Source organism: Notechis scutatus, chromosome Z (genome assembly GCF_049901735.1).
Source record: "Notechis scutatus isolate UNSWTSFEM ecotype Mainland chromosome Z, rNotScu1.2, whole genome shotgun sequence".
Taxonomy (NCBI): domain Eukaryota; kingdom Metazoa; phylum Chordata; class Lepidosauria; order Squamata; family Elapidae; genus Notechis; species Notechis scutatus.
In genome coordinates, this window is record NC_142025.1 from 81904412 (window position 1) to 81921170 (window position 16759).

The following is a 16759-nucleotide window of genomic DNA, read 5'->3' on the forward strand; positions in this document are numbered from 1 at the left end:
CATAATTAGATAAAAATATTTTTATTTAATTACATACCTATTTATAGAAAAAAGACTGAGTGATAAAGGAATCCATTTGAGAAGTTTCATAAATGTTCAAAATCCTTTTGTAAAGAATTTTGTTTTGAGCAATATAGGCTAATTTGAACACCAAATTAGATGATGTATCAAGAAATTGATGATGACTGAGATTAATACTAGAATTGTTAACTTCCAATAGTCTCCCTTAAACAAATTACTTATTTCCAATCAAGAAAACCAATTTTCCTTGCTTCCTACAGAATATTTCTTAAAGTAATTGGTTTAATTTGCTTATATTAAAATACATTTATAACATTATTAATTTGGAAACTATATATGTTGATCAGCATCAGATCTACTTCTGCATCCATTATTCTGTAAACTTTTATGCTCACTTACATTGCTTTTATTTGTATTTTTTAGTTTCTTTGGATAATCTACGAATTCCAGGTGTGCTCCAAAGATTGGCTTGCACTTATTTTGTTGTTGCGACACTAGAACTGTTCTTTGCAAAACCTGCGCCTGAGAACAGTACTCTGGTCAGTGAATGGTTTAACACTAGTATTTTAACATAAAGTGAAAAGAGTATTGGCTTTCCCTGATTCAAAGTATTTAATTAAAACTCTGCTTCAATAAGTAATTTAGAAAAACAAAAATAGAATTTATCAAATGTATCAAACACAAATATCAGTTCTCTCCCTTGCTTCAATAATTGATTTACCCCAATACCTATGGAGATTCTCAGTCATCCAGGTCATGGTTGTCCCAAAGGTGTTTTTTCAAAAGGCAATTGGATTTTCTTTGTTTTTCCTTGAAGACTTCTCATTCAAGAAGCTTCTTCAGTTATGACTGAATGGTGGAGAATGGAAGTATTTATATTCCTTGCAGTCATCTGTTGCTTAGCATTCTCTCTGAGAATCATTGAGGCCATTTGGTGGTTTATCTGTACCCTCAAGGTCACCTGAATAGTGCAAATGGGTGTGGAACCTTCTTGGAACTGTTAGAAGAATTGTGTTACAAATAGGAGATAGGTGGCATGGTATCCCTTCCCATCTGTTGAGAGAGGAGTGTTCAATTTTAATATAGAGGGTCTGTTTGAGTCTTTTCAAACCAGCAGTCCTCTCTTTCCAGAATGTGGCCTTTGTCTTTCAAATGCAGATGGACTGTTGAAACTTATCCTGATAGGTTTGTTCTTCTATGTTGTGCCATGCGTTTTGTTTCTTTGTCCATAACAAAGAAGAGAACAATAAAGAAAACCATGTCATTCCATATGTTGCAAGAGGAGCTGAAAAGCTCAAAAGGATTTCAACCAATATAACATACTGTACATGCATATTTTGAAACCCAAGAATACACTAAGGCAGAAGTTTGTCTACCCCAAGAATGAAACACCCAGACCCAACCTGATTAATATGATATATGCAGTGCAATGCAGTGAGAAATGGACAGATCTGTGCTTTGGAGAAACAAAACAACCACTTCATAAACACATGGCACAACATAGAACAAACCACCAGGACAAGATTCAACAGTCCACCTGCATTTAAAAGACAAAGGCCACTATTTCGAAGACGGCAAAGTCCACATTCTGGACAGGGGGGATAGCTGGTCTGAAAGAGGGATCAAAGAGGCCATCTATATTAAAATTGAAGAGTCCTCCCGCAACAACCCCACCTATCTCCTGTTTACCATACAGTTCTTTCAGCAGTTCCAAGAAGGTTCCATGCCCATTTGCACTATTCAGATGACCTTGAGAGCACAAATAAACCTTTAAGTGGCCTCAATGAGTCTCAGAATGAGTGCTAATGACCAGATAACTTCAAGAATATAAATCCTTCCATTCTCCAACATTCAGTCAGAACTTCTTGGAACAGGGGCTAAACATCTTCAAGGAGAAATAAAGTCCAATTACTCAATAATTAACAAAACCCTGTAGGCTTCTATCTTATAAATCCTATAGAAAAATGAAACTGGTGAGTGAGAACACAGTTGTGTAAATGATGTGACTCATTGAACACAGAAGGCTTTATTATTGATCCCGCATTGTAATGATGGTGGCAGCAAGGAAGCAATAGGCTTCAGAAATGATTTAGACAGATATCTTTTTTCAGGATGCTTTAAAGAACAATACATGAGAGTAATTTTCAGAAAATACAAGACTTTTATGCTGCTGTTGCATTCTAAGAGTCATCTGGTGGAGCTGCTCCTGAATTAAAGCATTCTCCAATTGGGTCCAAAAGGTGACTTCAGGCACCCTGTAGAAGCCTAGATTATTAAATCTTTCAAGGATAAAGTTGCTAATTTCTGCTTCTTATTCTTGGCGTTCAATATTTGAAATGTGTTTAGATTATATCATGTTTACTACCTGAACATAGTTCTCTCATCTATTCTTAAAACAGACAAAAGAGTCAACACTTAGCTTTAAAGCCCAAAACAACATGGAGCCTTCTCTTCCACATTGAGTGAACTATGTAATAAGCATGCAGGTTTAAAGTACTCCTTCAAATATCTTATTAGGATAGGCAATGAACCAAAGAAAGGAGTGAGGAATGGGCTTTGGGATTAGGTAGGCCTTTCCTAATGCTTTACTGAGGTGCTTTACTGTTGCTTGCTGTTTTAATGTTTAATACTGTTAACATTTATTTAATTTTTTTTTGGTTAATGACTATTGCTCTTTTTATGGACTGCTCTAAAAAATCAAAAATGGAAGAATGATAAAATTAAGTTATTAGATAACAAATCAGTTATCTGACTGTGATGCTTGATCTGCACTGAGAACCACTGAAATAGCCTAAACACAATACAAGTGTATGAGCTTCTATTAGAGGGGTTTGTCTGCAAGCCAGATCAGGCCCGGACCAGGGATGCTTAGATCTGGCCCACAGGGCTGCCCGGAAACAGCGAAGGACTGGCCTGCAGTGCCTCTGCTAGCGAAAACAGAGATTGGGGATGCAGGAGGCCATCACGACCAAAAATGGAGCCCAGGCAGACCACGCGTGGCTCCCTGGGCTCCATTTTCGGTGGCAGAGGCTGCAGGAGGCTGTCACAGCTGAAAACAGAGCCTCGACAAGTGACACCAAGCTACCCATGCCCCCTGGCCCCTCCACCCCCCAAGGTCAAACACAACCCTGGTGCAGCCCTCAATGAAATCAAGTTTGACATCCCTGTTCTATTCGTTTTTCTTTTCCATTCTGCAAAAAAAAAAAAAAAAGATTGGACCATAACCTGTGTTAGTGAGTGGCTGAAGTTAACTACTGTTATGAAGACATTTAGTAGAAGAAAAACTTAGAAAGTATACAAATGGTGTTAATAGAGTGAATACCTTCAGCAAATCCAGCACTTGTATGAGTTTCCCAATGAAACCTTAATTACTTACATTTTACTTTTCTTTCTGTGTTTTAATAGACTTCCTACCCAGCTCTTCAAGATATTCTTCCTTATTGGCCCCAGTGGCTTTTTATGTTGGCCCTTGAAGGACTTTGGCTGTGCCTCACCTTCTTTCTGAGTGTACCTGGGTGTCCAAAGTCAGTTGAAGTTTAAATACTTTTTCTTTTTTCAATGCTATCTTTTCCAGATACCTGTAGGATTTAATACGCTGTTCCTGTTAATAACACTTCAATGTTTAACATTCAGATAATAGTTCTTTGCCATTAGTTAACTTGGGGGACAACTGACTACAATATTCTCATGAAGAAGTTTTACTAAAATCAGTTGGAGCTAGCTATTCTAGGAGTGCTATCTATCCCTAGACTGCCTTTTTGTTTACAGTGATTCGCATATGGAACTCCTAATGGGCTGTTAATGTGGCTTAGATATGACACATAGGCTAAGAATTTTGTGATGAGGATCCTGTTTTTGGATTTTGATGGACAGTGGAAACAGCAGTGAGATGAAATGGTGGACACTGGCCAGTTAGGGAAATTGTCGACATATTCTGGAATCCATTGTACAATCTTAACAGCTTACAAAGCTGCTTTCTCTTTATATTAACATTACACAAAAAGATCTCCTGACCCTTTCAAATCAGTCTGCTCACACCCATGTTAACATATGACTCACTTTTTTTTCCCTCCTGTAGAGGCTACCTTGGACCTGGAGGCATTGGCAGTTTTGGAAACTTTCCCAACTGTACTGGAGGGGCAGCAGCTTACATTGATCATTTGCTGCTAGGAGGAAAACATATCTATCAACATCCATCTTCTAATGTGAGTTAAACATTCCAAACATCTATCAACTATTTGTAAAATGGTTTAACATGCTTAAAAGTTTTATCACTGCTTATTAAGAACATTGGAAGGCAAAACATGATTTTAATTTTTGTAATTCTTCAAACTTGCTGCCAGCTTTTTACTTTTTGTATTTATGCCTTGAAATCAAGTAACTGTACTTCTTAATGTATTTAGATAATATTTTCATTAGAAATACGTTATTTTTAAAAGGTAAAGAAAATACAGATTATCTGACAGAACTTTCACTCACAATTTCATGCAAACCAGGAAATCAATATTACCATTCTCTAATTTCTTAAAGTAATTTTATGATTGCATATTGCAGAAATAGTTGAGATACCCCATGTCCAAGACTTTAGAAAGCAGATAAGAAATACAATGGCTGGAGCAATTTCACCTATTTTTCAGTAAGTGCAGTAAGTTCTAGTGCTAACAATAAGTAGAATGGCATGGCTATTTTTTTCCCCATCTTCACTTAATTTTATTTTATTTAACTCAAAGTCTGTCCTATTGAACAATAATTTCAGTGAATTACTGCAATTGTTACAGTTATATATTTTTCATAGCTCTAAATTTACTTTAGGTCTATTTTAAAATAAATTTAAAATAAAATAAATGTAACAAAAAATTTCCATCCAGATGTCTAGCACTAAGTGACAGGCAGGCACAGGTAACTCCCATGCAATTCTTACTTTCTAACTTGAATAGAATAACTATGCCTATGTGTTGCTCCCAGTCTCATGACATAGAAGTTCAGTGTCAGAAGAAATATCTGAACAAACAACATTTCTAGATCTAAAGCTCTGCATGGGACTACACAAAAGCATTCCGAAGCTTCAACTGGAGGTGTGGGCAGTCTTTGGGTCCCATAGAGAGGTTATGTTACACTGCTGTTCTGCAAGCTGCACTTGGCTGCTGGTTTGCTTTTGGGGTATTGGTTATCTATAAAATTCTGCATGGCATGAATCCAGGTTACTTGATCCATCTCAATCATGCTGGGCAGAGGACACATGCTGCAGATCTCATTGGTCAAGGAGCCTGGCTGGTGGGGTCCAGAATTAAGAGCCTTCTCTGCCATAGTGTTAGCCCTTTGGAACATGTTGCGCCCCTGGGGTGAGATCTGCCCTCACCCTTCTTCAGTAAGAGTCTGAAGTTCTGGCTGTGCAGTTTGGCCTAGGACCTCAGTGGAGGATATCACACTGGCAGTGGTAATGGACTAATTAATCCTACCTCCCCTGCTATACATCCTGCTTCCATAACTTTGTATTCTTACTCTTACTGTTTCGTATACTTATATATTTACTTACTGTTAGATTTATCTTATTTATTTATTTATGGTTTTACCATTTTTAATGTAAGCATTAAAAGCATCTCATAGTGAGATGGACGACAAATTTCATAATTAAAAAAGGGTTGTTAGAGTGCTAAAGCAAATTGTATTTAAGTTTCTGTAAAATTAAAGTTTAAACATAATTGTTCTGATGATTATGTCAGTGAAAAAAAAATCTTAGAAACTGTTGTTTGGAAGAGGTATGTATTGAAAGTGCCTAATTGCATATTGCAGATTATTGAATGATTGCTTACTGAGACTAGGAATATAAAACAGTTTTCTAGAGAATGAACTAATAAACAGAACATTCTGTAAGTCAGGCATTTATTTCATCCAAAATATCTGTGTGTTTTTTAGGGTGTCATTTCTATGGTGTTGACAAAATGCTCAAAAGATGCAGGCTTCATTCCAATTAACAAGAATTTATGGTGAGGAACATATGGAGTCATTTTATTATATAAACTGATTATTTGATAGATAAATCTTAGATTACTTTTTGACATTCCTGCAGGTCAATTTCATACGTGACAACACTGAGCAGCTTTGCCTTTATACTTCTGCTGTTGATATACTATCTTATAGATGTTAAGAAGGTATGGTCAGGTGCTCCATTTTTCTATCCAGGTGAGTATGCTTAAAAAGAAAATATTTAACTTTTTTCGGATTAAAAATCTAGGTGGCTATGAAGACCTTGGTAGATTTTCTTTGTTGATTCATACTTGGCAGTTTCTATCTAGTAGTTTTACACTGGTTTATTCTTCCAGCTGCCTCACCAGATGCATTGTTCAATTTCTATAGCACTGAATTATTTTGCTAACAAGTGGACTGAATTTCCTGCAATCATGACATATGCCGTCATCAACTTATGGCTGAATTAATGATTCCCTGCAATATGGATGAAATAGCTGCTGGATTGATATGGCTTGATTATTCTGTAGGAATATCTTGGAATAAAGTCTAATTTGGATTAATTATAAAAGAAACTTGAGTAGTTTTAGGGACAACTGAAAATAATGGTGGCATAACCTGTGCGATAGAAATCATCTAAACATTTTTTTTTATTTTTTGTGATATTATCTTTGTAGCTTATAGGATTTTACTTCCATAATCCTCTTAACGATTATTGCAAATTGACATATGGGTCATTATTTGTGCTTTATAGAAATTTTCAAGTTATTTAGAAGCCATGGAAGAGGACTGAAAGTGAAGCTGGAGACTCCAGGGTAGGGTAGGTGGGATGGGTGGCAGTGGATCATTTGAGAATCTCTTGGCATTCAGGGACTGGGCTCCATAAGTTTCTGGTTGTGAGACTGTTTCTGAAGCTGGGCTGATGGGATGAATTGGGATTGTTGCTATTATACCAGGATGCCTGCTGTATGACAGTCTGCCTGCCTGAGCTGCTGGAGGCCATTTTGAGGCAGCCAGTGGAGTTCCCCTAGACTTAAGGTTCTGAAAGACTTCAACCTGCCATTCCTAGCTTTGGCATCTGAAGCGGCCCGGAGTTCATGGTCATCATGGTGGCCATAGACCTATCAGATCATCTAAGACCTAAGTTGAGACAGTAGTTAAACATATGATCTTCTTGTCAGAGCAACATGATCTGGTGGAGAATATAACATTGTCCCATTATGGTCAGTTCACACCCTGGTAACCTTGAGATCTCTTATGCAACCACACACACTCCATGCAGGGAGGCCAGACCCATTTGAGTGATCTATTTTCAAAAACTGATGGACCAGAATGTGTTCAAGGGAATGGGGGAATATTTTAGGGATTTTGCTGCACAATCTAGCCAAAGCCTTGGTAATATCCTGGAATCAATGTCCAAAAGGTGCTTTTTCAGGTGGCAACTGGACTTTCTTGTTTTTTCTTTTGAAGATGTTTCTCTTCTCATCCAAGAAGCTTCTTTGGCTCTGACAGGATAGTGGGGAATGAATTTATATTTCTTGCAGACAGCTGGTAATCTGGATCCTTTTGTCCATCTGCAAGGAATATAAATCCTTCCATTCCCCACTATCCTGTCAGAGCTGAAGAAGCTTCTTGGATGAGAAGCAAAATGTCTTCAAAAGAAAAAACAAGAAAGTCCAATTGCCTACTGAAAAAGCACCTTTGGGACAACCATAACATGGATGCTGAGAACCCCTGCAGACATCCTGGAATCAAAGGACAGCCAGGACTATGTGGCCTCTCAACCCATCTCTCCCAATTTTCCACAAGGTTCATGGAGGAACTGCAGATTCTGGAAAAAATTAAGAGACGCCTAGATTACACTGGAGGAAAATGAAGGGTGAATCTGACTTACAGCTGATTTATGGTTTATCTTGTGGCACTAAAAGCACAGAAACAGCAGCATTTCTACACCCGTATTGCATTTGCAATGTCTCCCATTGGTCCTGTTTTGTATCACCCAGTCTCTCCTAGGGTAGGAGGGCTTAGAATCTTAGATGATCATCTTCAGGGTCAAACAGAGGAATTTGTTCAACATCTGATGGACAAAATCACTTGGATTTGTTCTCAGTTGGAACCTATGCATGGTGTAAGTCATATGAGCTGCCCAAGGAAAGGTCTTGACCGGTTAGCTGGGAACAGTTTAATTCTGCTGGACATGATGAATGGATAGGATTAACCACCTGTCAGTTAGATTCTTGTCCATCCTGATTGGTGAAAGCTTCCAGTGGTGACTGCCAGGTGGATTCAAGCAGTAATACATTCTTCATTGCAAGAGGGGAGGTTTCTGGGGGCTTCAAAGAGGGCCTGGATTACCCCCTCCTTAAAAACTATCACTTGATCTTATCTATCTGGACAGTTTTTGTTCAGTTTCCATTTTTCCTTTCTCGGAACGATAGTAGAAGAGGTGGTTGCTTGACAGCTTCAGAGGTTCCTTAATTATTTTGACACCTTCCTATCACAATTTAGGCCTAGTTGTAGAATAAAAATAACACTTGTTGATCTTTAACAAGAGCAGGATGAAAGTTGGGCAACCATTCTTTCACTCTTGACCTCTCTTTGCAGCTTTCAACCCTATCCCTTTGGGCCAGCTATGGGGTTTGTGGCTGGGCAGCACAGTCTTGTGCTGGTTTTGCTCCTTTCTCTAAGGCCAGTCCCTTAGTGGTGTTAATAGAGAGAAATCAAGTCTATGGTCACTTCTTTGTAATATGCTGCAGGACTCTGCACTTTCTCCATCCTTTTTAACATGTATATAAAATTATTGGGTAAGATCATTCACCATCATGGGTGGAGGTATCATCAGTATGCTGATACTCAACTTTATATCTCCATCTCTGGTGAACAAGTGATGCTATCACTGATATCTTTTTTCTCTCCAAAATTTTATTAATTTTAAACAAACATACACAAACAAAACAAAAAACATGAAAACATAAAACTTCTTTCTGAAAAGCGGCTTAGTCCCGGGTTACATCTTTTTGTACAGACATAAATTCAAATTCATGCTCACTTTTATATACCATTTCATATCTTGTTTACCATTCTACATTTTCTATATTAGCTTCTCCCCTCTTTTCACTCTCTTAATTCTATTTTATTTATTTCATCTCAATTTAAATCATTATACTTATATCTTTTGTCTGTTTCAACTATCTATTATCTTTTCTCATTAACACAAAATTTCTCCTGTAATCACTGATTGGAGTATGACGCCTTTATATCTTTCCCCTAAATTTAACACTTAAAGTAGTACATAATTTTCATTCGGATTCTGCTTAGTACATTCTAAAGCTACGTACTATATTTTAAAATAAGAAAAAATAATAAGTTTATAATATAACTAAAACAATAATCCATAGCAATTAAACTCTATCGTTAAAATTAATATTCATTTAAGTCTTAAACATTTTACACATTCCTTTTAATATTTTATCCCATTTTATAATCATAATGTTCCAATTTTCTAACATTATTTCAAATACAAATACAATACAATCTTATGTACTTTTGCAGAATCTTTTTTAGTTATATTTTTACCCATTATCTCTAAATAAATCCTGTTTCTTTACATCTTGTTTCAAACCTTTATAGCTTCTCTGCCCTTTTTTCCTTCCTTGCTTCTCCAGTCTAGCCTTTTTACCCCCTTGTTTCTTGATCTCCACCCTCTTCTGTATTCCTCTTTTCTGTTGCTTTCTGACATTGTATTGACTTTTCACCTTATTTTTCCCTTTTTTGGTTGTTTTTTTAAGTCTTAAATTCTCCATTCTCTTTGCTTTTTTTTCCCTTTGCCTTTTCTTCCCCAGTTAAAGTTGTTTGTTCATTAAAGATGGCTTCTTCTTCATCTTGTTCTTGTAGAAGTAAGTAGAAATCGCCATTTCTAAGAAATGGAAAACAGAGCCGAAAGAGCCCTTCCCTTCTTGTTCCTCTTCTTTATACTTTTTAAATTCCATTTTCAGTTCATCGACAAGTAATGCCATTGTAGAAATTTTTTTAAACAACCCAAATGTTTTAAATCTTTCAAATAGTAATTTCCAAAAGTCCCAAAGTCACCAAGCAATCCAAATGCACACAGACTGTTTCACTTAACACTTTCTTCTTTTTACACTTCCTCTTTCTGGGGTTACAATTCAGTTGCAAAGTTACAATTAAAATGTATCTTTTAGAAGTCTTGTTACAATTTAGCTCGTCTTGTAAATTCCAAGCAGCCTCCTCCAGCAAAATCTTAATATTAATTCTTTTCCTCTCCCTTCCCACTTACAGCAAAAAAAAAAAGTTTTTTTTCCCCAAAGTTCAGAATTCTTTATTGTCCCCTTGGCTTTAATTTTCCGGTTTAATTACCTGCTGATGCCAAAGTGGGTTTTTCCAATTTCTCATTCATTCTGCTGTCACCGTAAGGAAGGAGAATGAGAAGAAGAAAAAACTTTCCCTTTTCACTTTCATTCGCTGCTTTTCCAGATCTCTTTGGGAGCGATGTATCTTTGATGAAATTTAAATTCCACGGTATTTTAAATGTTGCTTGTTATCCCGGTTAGCCAAAACCTTCACTTTCTCAGCTTCCTCCTGCACATTCTTATCCGGATGAGAGCTTCTTTGTGGCGGCCATTACTGACCGCCGCTCCACCCCTTTTGGAAAAGGGAGTTAAGCCAGCTGAGGAGGGGGGTTGCGATTCCCCCGGACCACTGCCAGATCTCCCCTATCTTCAGTTACCTCTATGGGGTAACTATAGCCCCAAATCCAGCTGGATCGGGGCACTCAAGTGGCGAGCGCAGCAGAAACCGCGCACGATCACGGATTCCTGCCGCTGCCAAAGCCCTTCAAACCGGAAGTTGCTATCACTGATACCTTGTCATGCCTAGAGGCTGTGTAAGGACTTGGATAGGGGACAATAGTCTTCAGCCAAAACCTGGCAAGGCCAAATGGTTTTAATGGAGCTTCAAGATCTGGGACTGTAACAGTTTTAGTTCTGGATGGGGTTACAAAATCCAACTGCAACTTGGGGGTTCTCCTGCCTCACAACTCCTTCTCAAAGAGTAGGTGGCAAGAGCCTTTGCATTTTGTGTTACGTACCAGTTATGGTCTTTCCTGGATCAAGAATCCCTGTTTTTAATCACTCAAGCCCTGGTCATTTCACATGTAGATTACTGTGGTTCCAGGGAACCCCTAGTGTGGCCCACGTATACACCATGTTGCTTCTGAGTGAAATTCAGGGTGATGGTTATTACCTTTAAAGCTCTTCATGGCATGGGTCCAGGTTACTTAAGAAACCATCTCACTTCAATTGGACTGTCCTGTCCTACCTATCCCAGCCAAGGGGGAATGCTATGGGGCCCATCAGATAGGGAATTTCAGGTGGCAGAGTCCAGAAGAATCTTCTCTGCTGTGGCGCCTGCCCTTTGGAACATCTTATCCAGATGTGAGATTGACTTCCAACCTTCCAAAGGGCCTGGTTCTTCCAGGAGGTTTGAGACCCCAACAAAGGAATATACACTGAGTGTGGTTGAAGAGAAAATCTCATCTCCCTGCACACATTGCTCCCTCCTTTCCATCTTTTAACTGTACCTTTACTTTGGATTTGTTCTTAGAAATAACTGATCTTTCGACTTCCGGTTTGAGCTTCTTCAGCGACAGACCGAAACCTCGTCTCTGCGAGGCTTCGATCTGTGCTCGCTGCTGGAGCGCCCCAAGCCGGCCGGTTTCGGGGCTGAGCCACCCCGTAGAGGTGGTGAAGAGGGGGAAGACTGCCAGCAGGGTTGAGGAGAGCCGCATCTCTCCTCCCCAGCTCGCCATTACTCCCTTTCCCGAAGGCAGTTGCAGCGGTGGTCAGAAGTGGCCACCACAAAGAAGAACTCGACCAGAAAAGAATGTGCAGGAGGAAGATAAGAAGAGAAAGTTTTGGTTGACCGGGTCAAACAGCAAAAGCAACAAATAAGGTACCCTGGAATTGAAACTATTAAAAAACAATAACATTGTTCCCTAAGAATATTTTTAAGCTGCGAAGGAGAGAGAAAAGGGAAAAGATTTGGTTTTCTCCTTTTCCTATACTGACAGCTAAGAGACTTAAGCAAGAAATTGGGAAAAAAATCCACTTTGATATCAATAGGCATTTAATGCTGAAAATAAAAAGTCAAAGGGATAATAAAGATTTCTGGATGATTAAAAGCTTTTGAAAACAGGAAAGGAGAGAAAAAGAATAAAAGGGTAGGATCTGGAAGGGAGGAGACTGCCTGGAATTAAAAAAGAACTTACAGCAAAATCTCAACAAGACTTCCAAAAGATACATTCTAACTGAAATATCACAACAAAAACCCCAGGAAGAGAAAGTGGAAAAAGAAATAAGAAGATATAACTCGGGACTATATGGATTACTTGATGATTTCTGGATTCTTGGTTATTGTTTTGAATGACTAAAATCAATCGGGTGGTTGTTTAAAACTTTTTAAAATGGCTCCACTTTTAGAAGAACTGAAAATGGAACTTAAAAAGTACAAAGAAGATGCACAAGAAGGGAGAGGTTCTTTTGGATTCGTATTTCAGTTTTTAGAAATGGAGATTTGGAATTATGAGAAACAACAAGAAATGCCTGCAGAACAAGAAGATTGCGACAAAGAAGAAGCCATCTTTAATGAACAAGTAATCTTAGATGTGGGAAAAAAGGAAAGAGGGGAAAGAGAATGGAAAGTTTAAGATTGGGAAAAACAACTCCAAAAAAAAAAAAATAGAGTGAAAAATAAGTATAAAATCAGAAAGCAACAGAAGAGGGAAATGCAGAAAAGAGAATTAGAACTAGAGAGACAAGGGGGTAAAAAGGGGAGGGAGAAGATGAGAGGGAAGAAAGAAAGGAAAAGAAGTTATAAAGGACAGAAGCAAAATATAGAGAAACAGGGCCTATTTAGAGATAATGGGTGAAAACTTAATGGAAAAAGGGATTCTGCAAAGGTACATAAGATAGTATGGTTATATTAGAAGCAGAAATAATTTTAGAAAATATGAAACAATGTATGATTAAAATGTCTGATAAAATAGCTATCATAATTGAGTGGAATGCTTGTCAATAAATAAATGTAACAAAAGGTATATTTAATTATTTATAAAACACATGTGAAGAGAAATAAGGGAAAAATTAATTATGGAGATTATATGTGTTTTTAAGGAAGTATGATATTTAATTGAAAAGAAGTGTTAAAGATGTATGGTTTTAATGATTATTAATGATAGAACTGAACTGGAATGGAATGAGGGTTTATAATTACATATATTTACAATCTTTCTTTTTATTTTAAAGAATATAGTGTGTATTATAAGAATGTACCAAGCAGAATTCGATTGGAAGTTATGTATTATGTATTATATTGAAGGTCATAAACTTAAGGTATATATTGAAGTTTAAATAAGAGTTCAATGGATGTAATTAAAAGATATAAAGGCGTCGTACTCCAATTAGTAACTACAGGAGAAAATTTGTTTAATGAGAAAAGATAATATGAAATTGAAACAAAACAGACAAAAGTATAAATATAATGATTTAAATATAAATATAATTGAGATGAGATAATCAAAATAAAATTGAGAAAATTAAAAAGAGGGGAAAAACTATATAAAAAATGTAAAATAGTACAAGATATGGAATAGAATACAAAAAGGAGCATGAAATTGAGTTTTGTGTCTGTATAAAGAAGTTCAACCCGGGACCATGCTATTTTCAAAAAAGATGTTTTACTTGTATTTTGTGTGTGAAAACCCAAATAAAACTTTATTAAAAAAAAAAAAAAGAAATAACTGATCTTTCATAGTCATTGCTTTTAATGTTATAAGCTGCCCAGAGCTGCTTCAAAGCAAGATGGGTGGCAAACAAATTTAACTAACAAACACACACACACTGTAATGCATTACTACTTTTCTGATGGTATTTTTGATTTTTTTACAGGTATGAACTCCATTCTTGTTTATATAGGACATGAAATATTTGAAGACTATTTTCCTTTTAAATGGAAACTGCATGATACACAATCGCACAGCGAACATTTGACTCAGGATCTAATTGCTACATCTTTATGGGTTATCATATCATATATACTCTACCGGAAAAGGATATTTTGGAAGATATAATTCAACTTAGTACAAATAAAAAAATATGGACTATGAGAATATCGTATTCCCCCCATCATAATGTCACTTTTTTCCCCAAGGGTTCTGTATTTGGTTTACATTCCAGATTATTTTGAACTGAAATCTGTATATTTAAGGTTTGTTGGTCTTCTATTTAGTAAAACAAGACTTTATTCAAACTGTATTTTCTACATTATTCAATTTCTAAATAAACATACTGAATGCTTTCCAATAATGGTATTTTTTAAAGACTTTTTGGTACACAACTATTCAGAAATTTGTCTCATAAAAATCACATAGATCATACGGTGGTATTTGGGACTATGCAGGTTCAGCAAGACTGTTCCATTTGATTGTGCCACAATTCCTTGCAAAAACCATTCAGGATTGTAGAATGGAATGAACAACAGTACTCTTCAGTGTCCTTCATAGCTTCAGTTCAGCTATGCTATTTGTTTTGTAAAGCTAGGATGCTCTTAAGCAATAGCCAAGTCTGCTTACAAATGACTTGTATCTATCTCTGACTTGCCTGCTTGATGATATCAGGCAGAACACTCAACCACAATGATCTCCGGCAAAACATCATAATGAATATCTGTATCTGCTTTACATGACTTATGAATTATTGCAATATGACTAATGGAATTATGGATTTCTATTGCTTTTAATACTCACAATTTTAAATCCAATCTTGGGTCTAAACTAGATTTTTTTAATGAAAACATGATTTTAACTTTGAAAACTTTTATTTAGAATGCCAAAATCAGTCATGAAGTTTGGCTATACTTTTCCAGCAACTTTGCTTCAGCAGCTAAGGATAACTGGCTAGCCACAATGGAATGATAATGATTTTCCTCCTTATTTGCTTTTCAGCTCCAAAGAAGGAGCTCAAATGCTGTCTACTCAGCTCAATGTCTGAAGAAGCAAAATCTTCTCATTCACACAGAATCGATGCAATACCATCATCAAGTTTTCCCCACAGCGTGATACTTGACGCTCCATTGCCAGACGGAAATCTTCCTTCACACCTTTGGTGATTCCTCTGGTGATTGTGTGATGTCTGCAATTATAATAGCACAAAAAAAATTATTGACCATGGAGCTATATCTTGTGAAGTTAAAACTGCATGGTATTTGTTGCAGAACATTCTAGTTAACATTTTAAAATATTTACAGACTGAGAATGTTCTGTGATAAGTATCATACATGTATCATAAGATTTTATGTAAAATCTCCAAATGATTTTAAAGGTATGGAAACACATCCTAGAATCTTAAGTTCTGAAATGTCTGGATCTCCTTAATGGAGTGCATTAAAGTATCCATGGTAAAGACAATTGTATTCAAATTTAAATTTGGTCACAAGAATATTTTTATGACTGCAAGTTAAAAGAGTAATGGAACTAATACCGTGTTTCATTTTTAGCATAAATTACCAAAATAGAATAAAAACAGATCAATATATATGTAGTAATATAACTAAAGTTCTAGAGAGGATATCACTAATCCTTGCCCAAACACACTGCATAACTCTCTCCACAAGAAATTAAATAATTTATGGCCTAACGAGAAGAATCAACAGTACCATTTATTGTTAAATTACTAGTCCTCAACTTATGACCACAATTGGGACCAGAATTTGGTTGCTAAGTGATGCGGTTATTAAGTCATTCCAGGACCATTTTTAACATGGTTGTTAACCAAATCTGGTTATTGATTTTGCTTGTTGAAAGCTAATTGGGAAGGCCACAACTCGTGACCATATGACTAGAATACTGCAACTGTTGTAAATGAGCTGGTTACCACGCACCCAAACTGCAATCATATGACCACGCAGTTAGTACAAATGTAACTTCAAGGACAAGTCATAACTCACTTTTTTCAGCAGCATCGTAACTCTGAATTGCCATTAAATGATTGGTTGTAAGTTCAAGGATTACCAATACAAGTTTCCACTATAACCACTACTGTAGCACCAAGAGCTACGGAAATGAGTCATGAGATTATGCCATTTTATAATGGGCATTCTAAACATTTTAGTTTCTCCAGGCTCTTTGTTTTTTCCTCCTATTGCAATGATTTTGCACTCAGCTATTACCTATGAATTCTCAAGCAATTTGCAAGGGTAAGATTTAACCATGTTGCAAACACACACCCTATTTTCTTAATGGATTGGGATATCATTACATAAAAAACTATTGAGAGATCAGAAACTGCTGCATATCCACCATGGACTACTACAGCGCATTTCTGTGTTATACAATCTCTTAACTATTGGTGGAGAATTCAAAATAAAAGTGGGCAAAAAAGAGGAAGGCAAGGGTAGAAATGAATTGCATGTTTTTAATTTTCCAAAATTGTTTTACAACGATTGTCTATTTTATCTAAAAAACCCTATAATACAATATGAATTAGCTGAGGCTAATTGTCAATAAAATAAAAATGCACAATTTGACCTCAATTCTATGAAAAAAAAATACATTTTATTTCTTAAACTGCATATTCAATAAAGCTGTATTTGGTTGATTTTAAACAAGACTTCACATCATTTATATGCTTTTTCATTGCCTCTATCTTGCCCATATAGTGTTTTAACAGAAGGCTAATTTCTTGTTGGAGAAACAACT

At 36.5% G+C, this 16759-nt stretch overlaps 1 protein-coding gene across 1 annotated transcript in view; it reads left to right on the forward strand.

Annotated features, from left to right (window-relative positions):
* Window positions 1-16587, forward strand: part of HGSNAT (heparan-alpha-glucosaminide N-acetyltransferase) — a 29414-nt gene extending 12827 nt beyond the window's left edge. Inside the window, 6 exon segments of the mRNA XM_087945839.1 lie at window positions 445-560; window positions 3427-3545; window positions 4100-4385; window positions 5938-6008; window positions 6092-6204; window positions 13953-16587. Coding sequence (XP_087801965.1) covers window positions 445-560; window positions 3427-3545; window positions 4100-4385; window positions 5938-6008; window positions 6092-6204; window positions 13953-14134 — 887 coding nt within the window. The 3' untranslated portion in view covers window positions 14135-16587.
* Window positions 16588-16759: the final 172 nt, after the last annotated feature.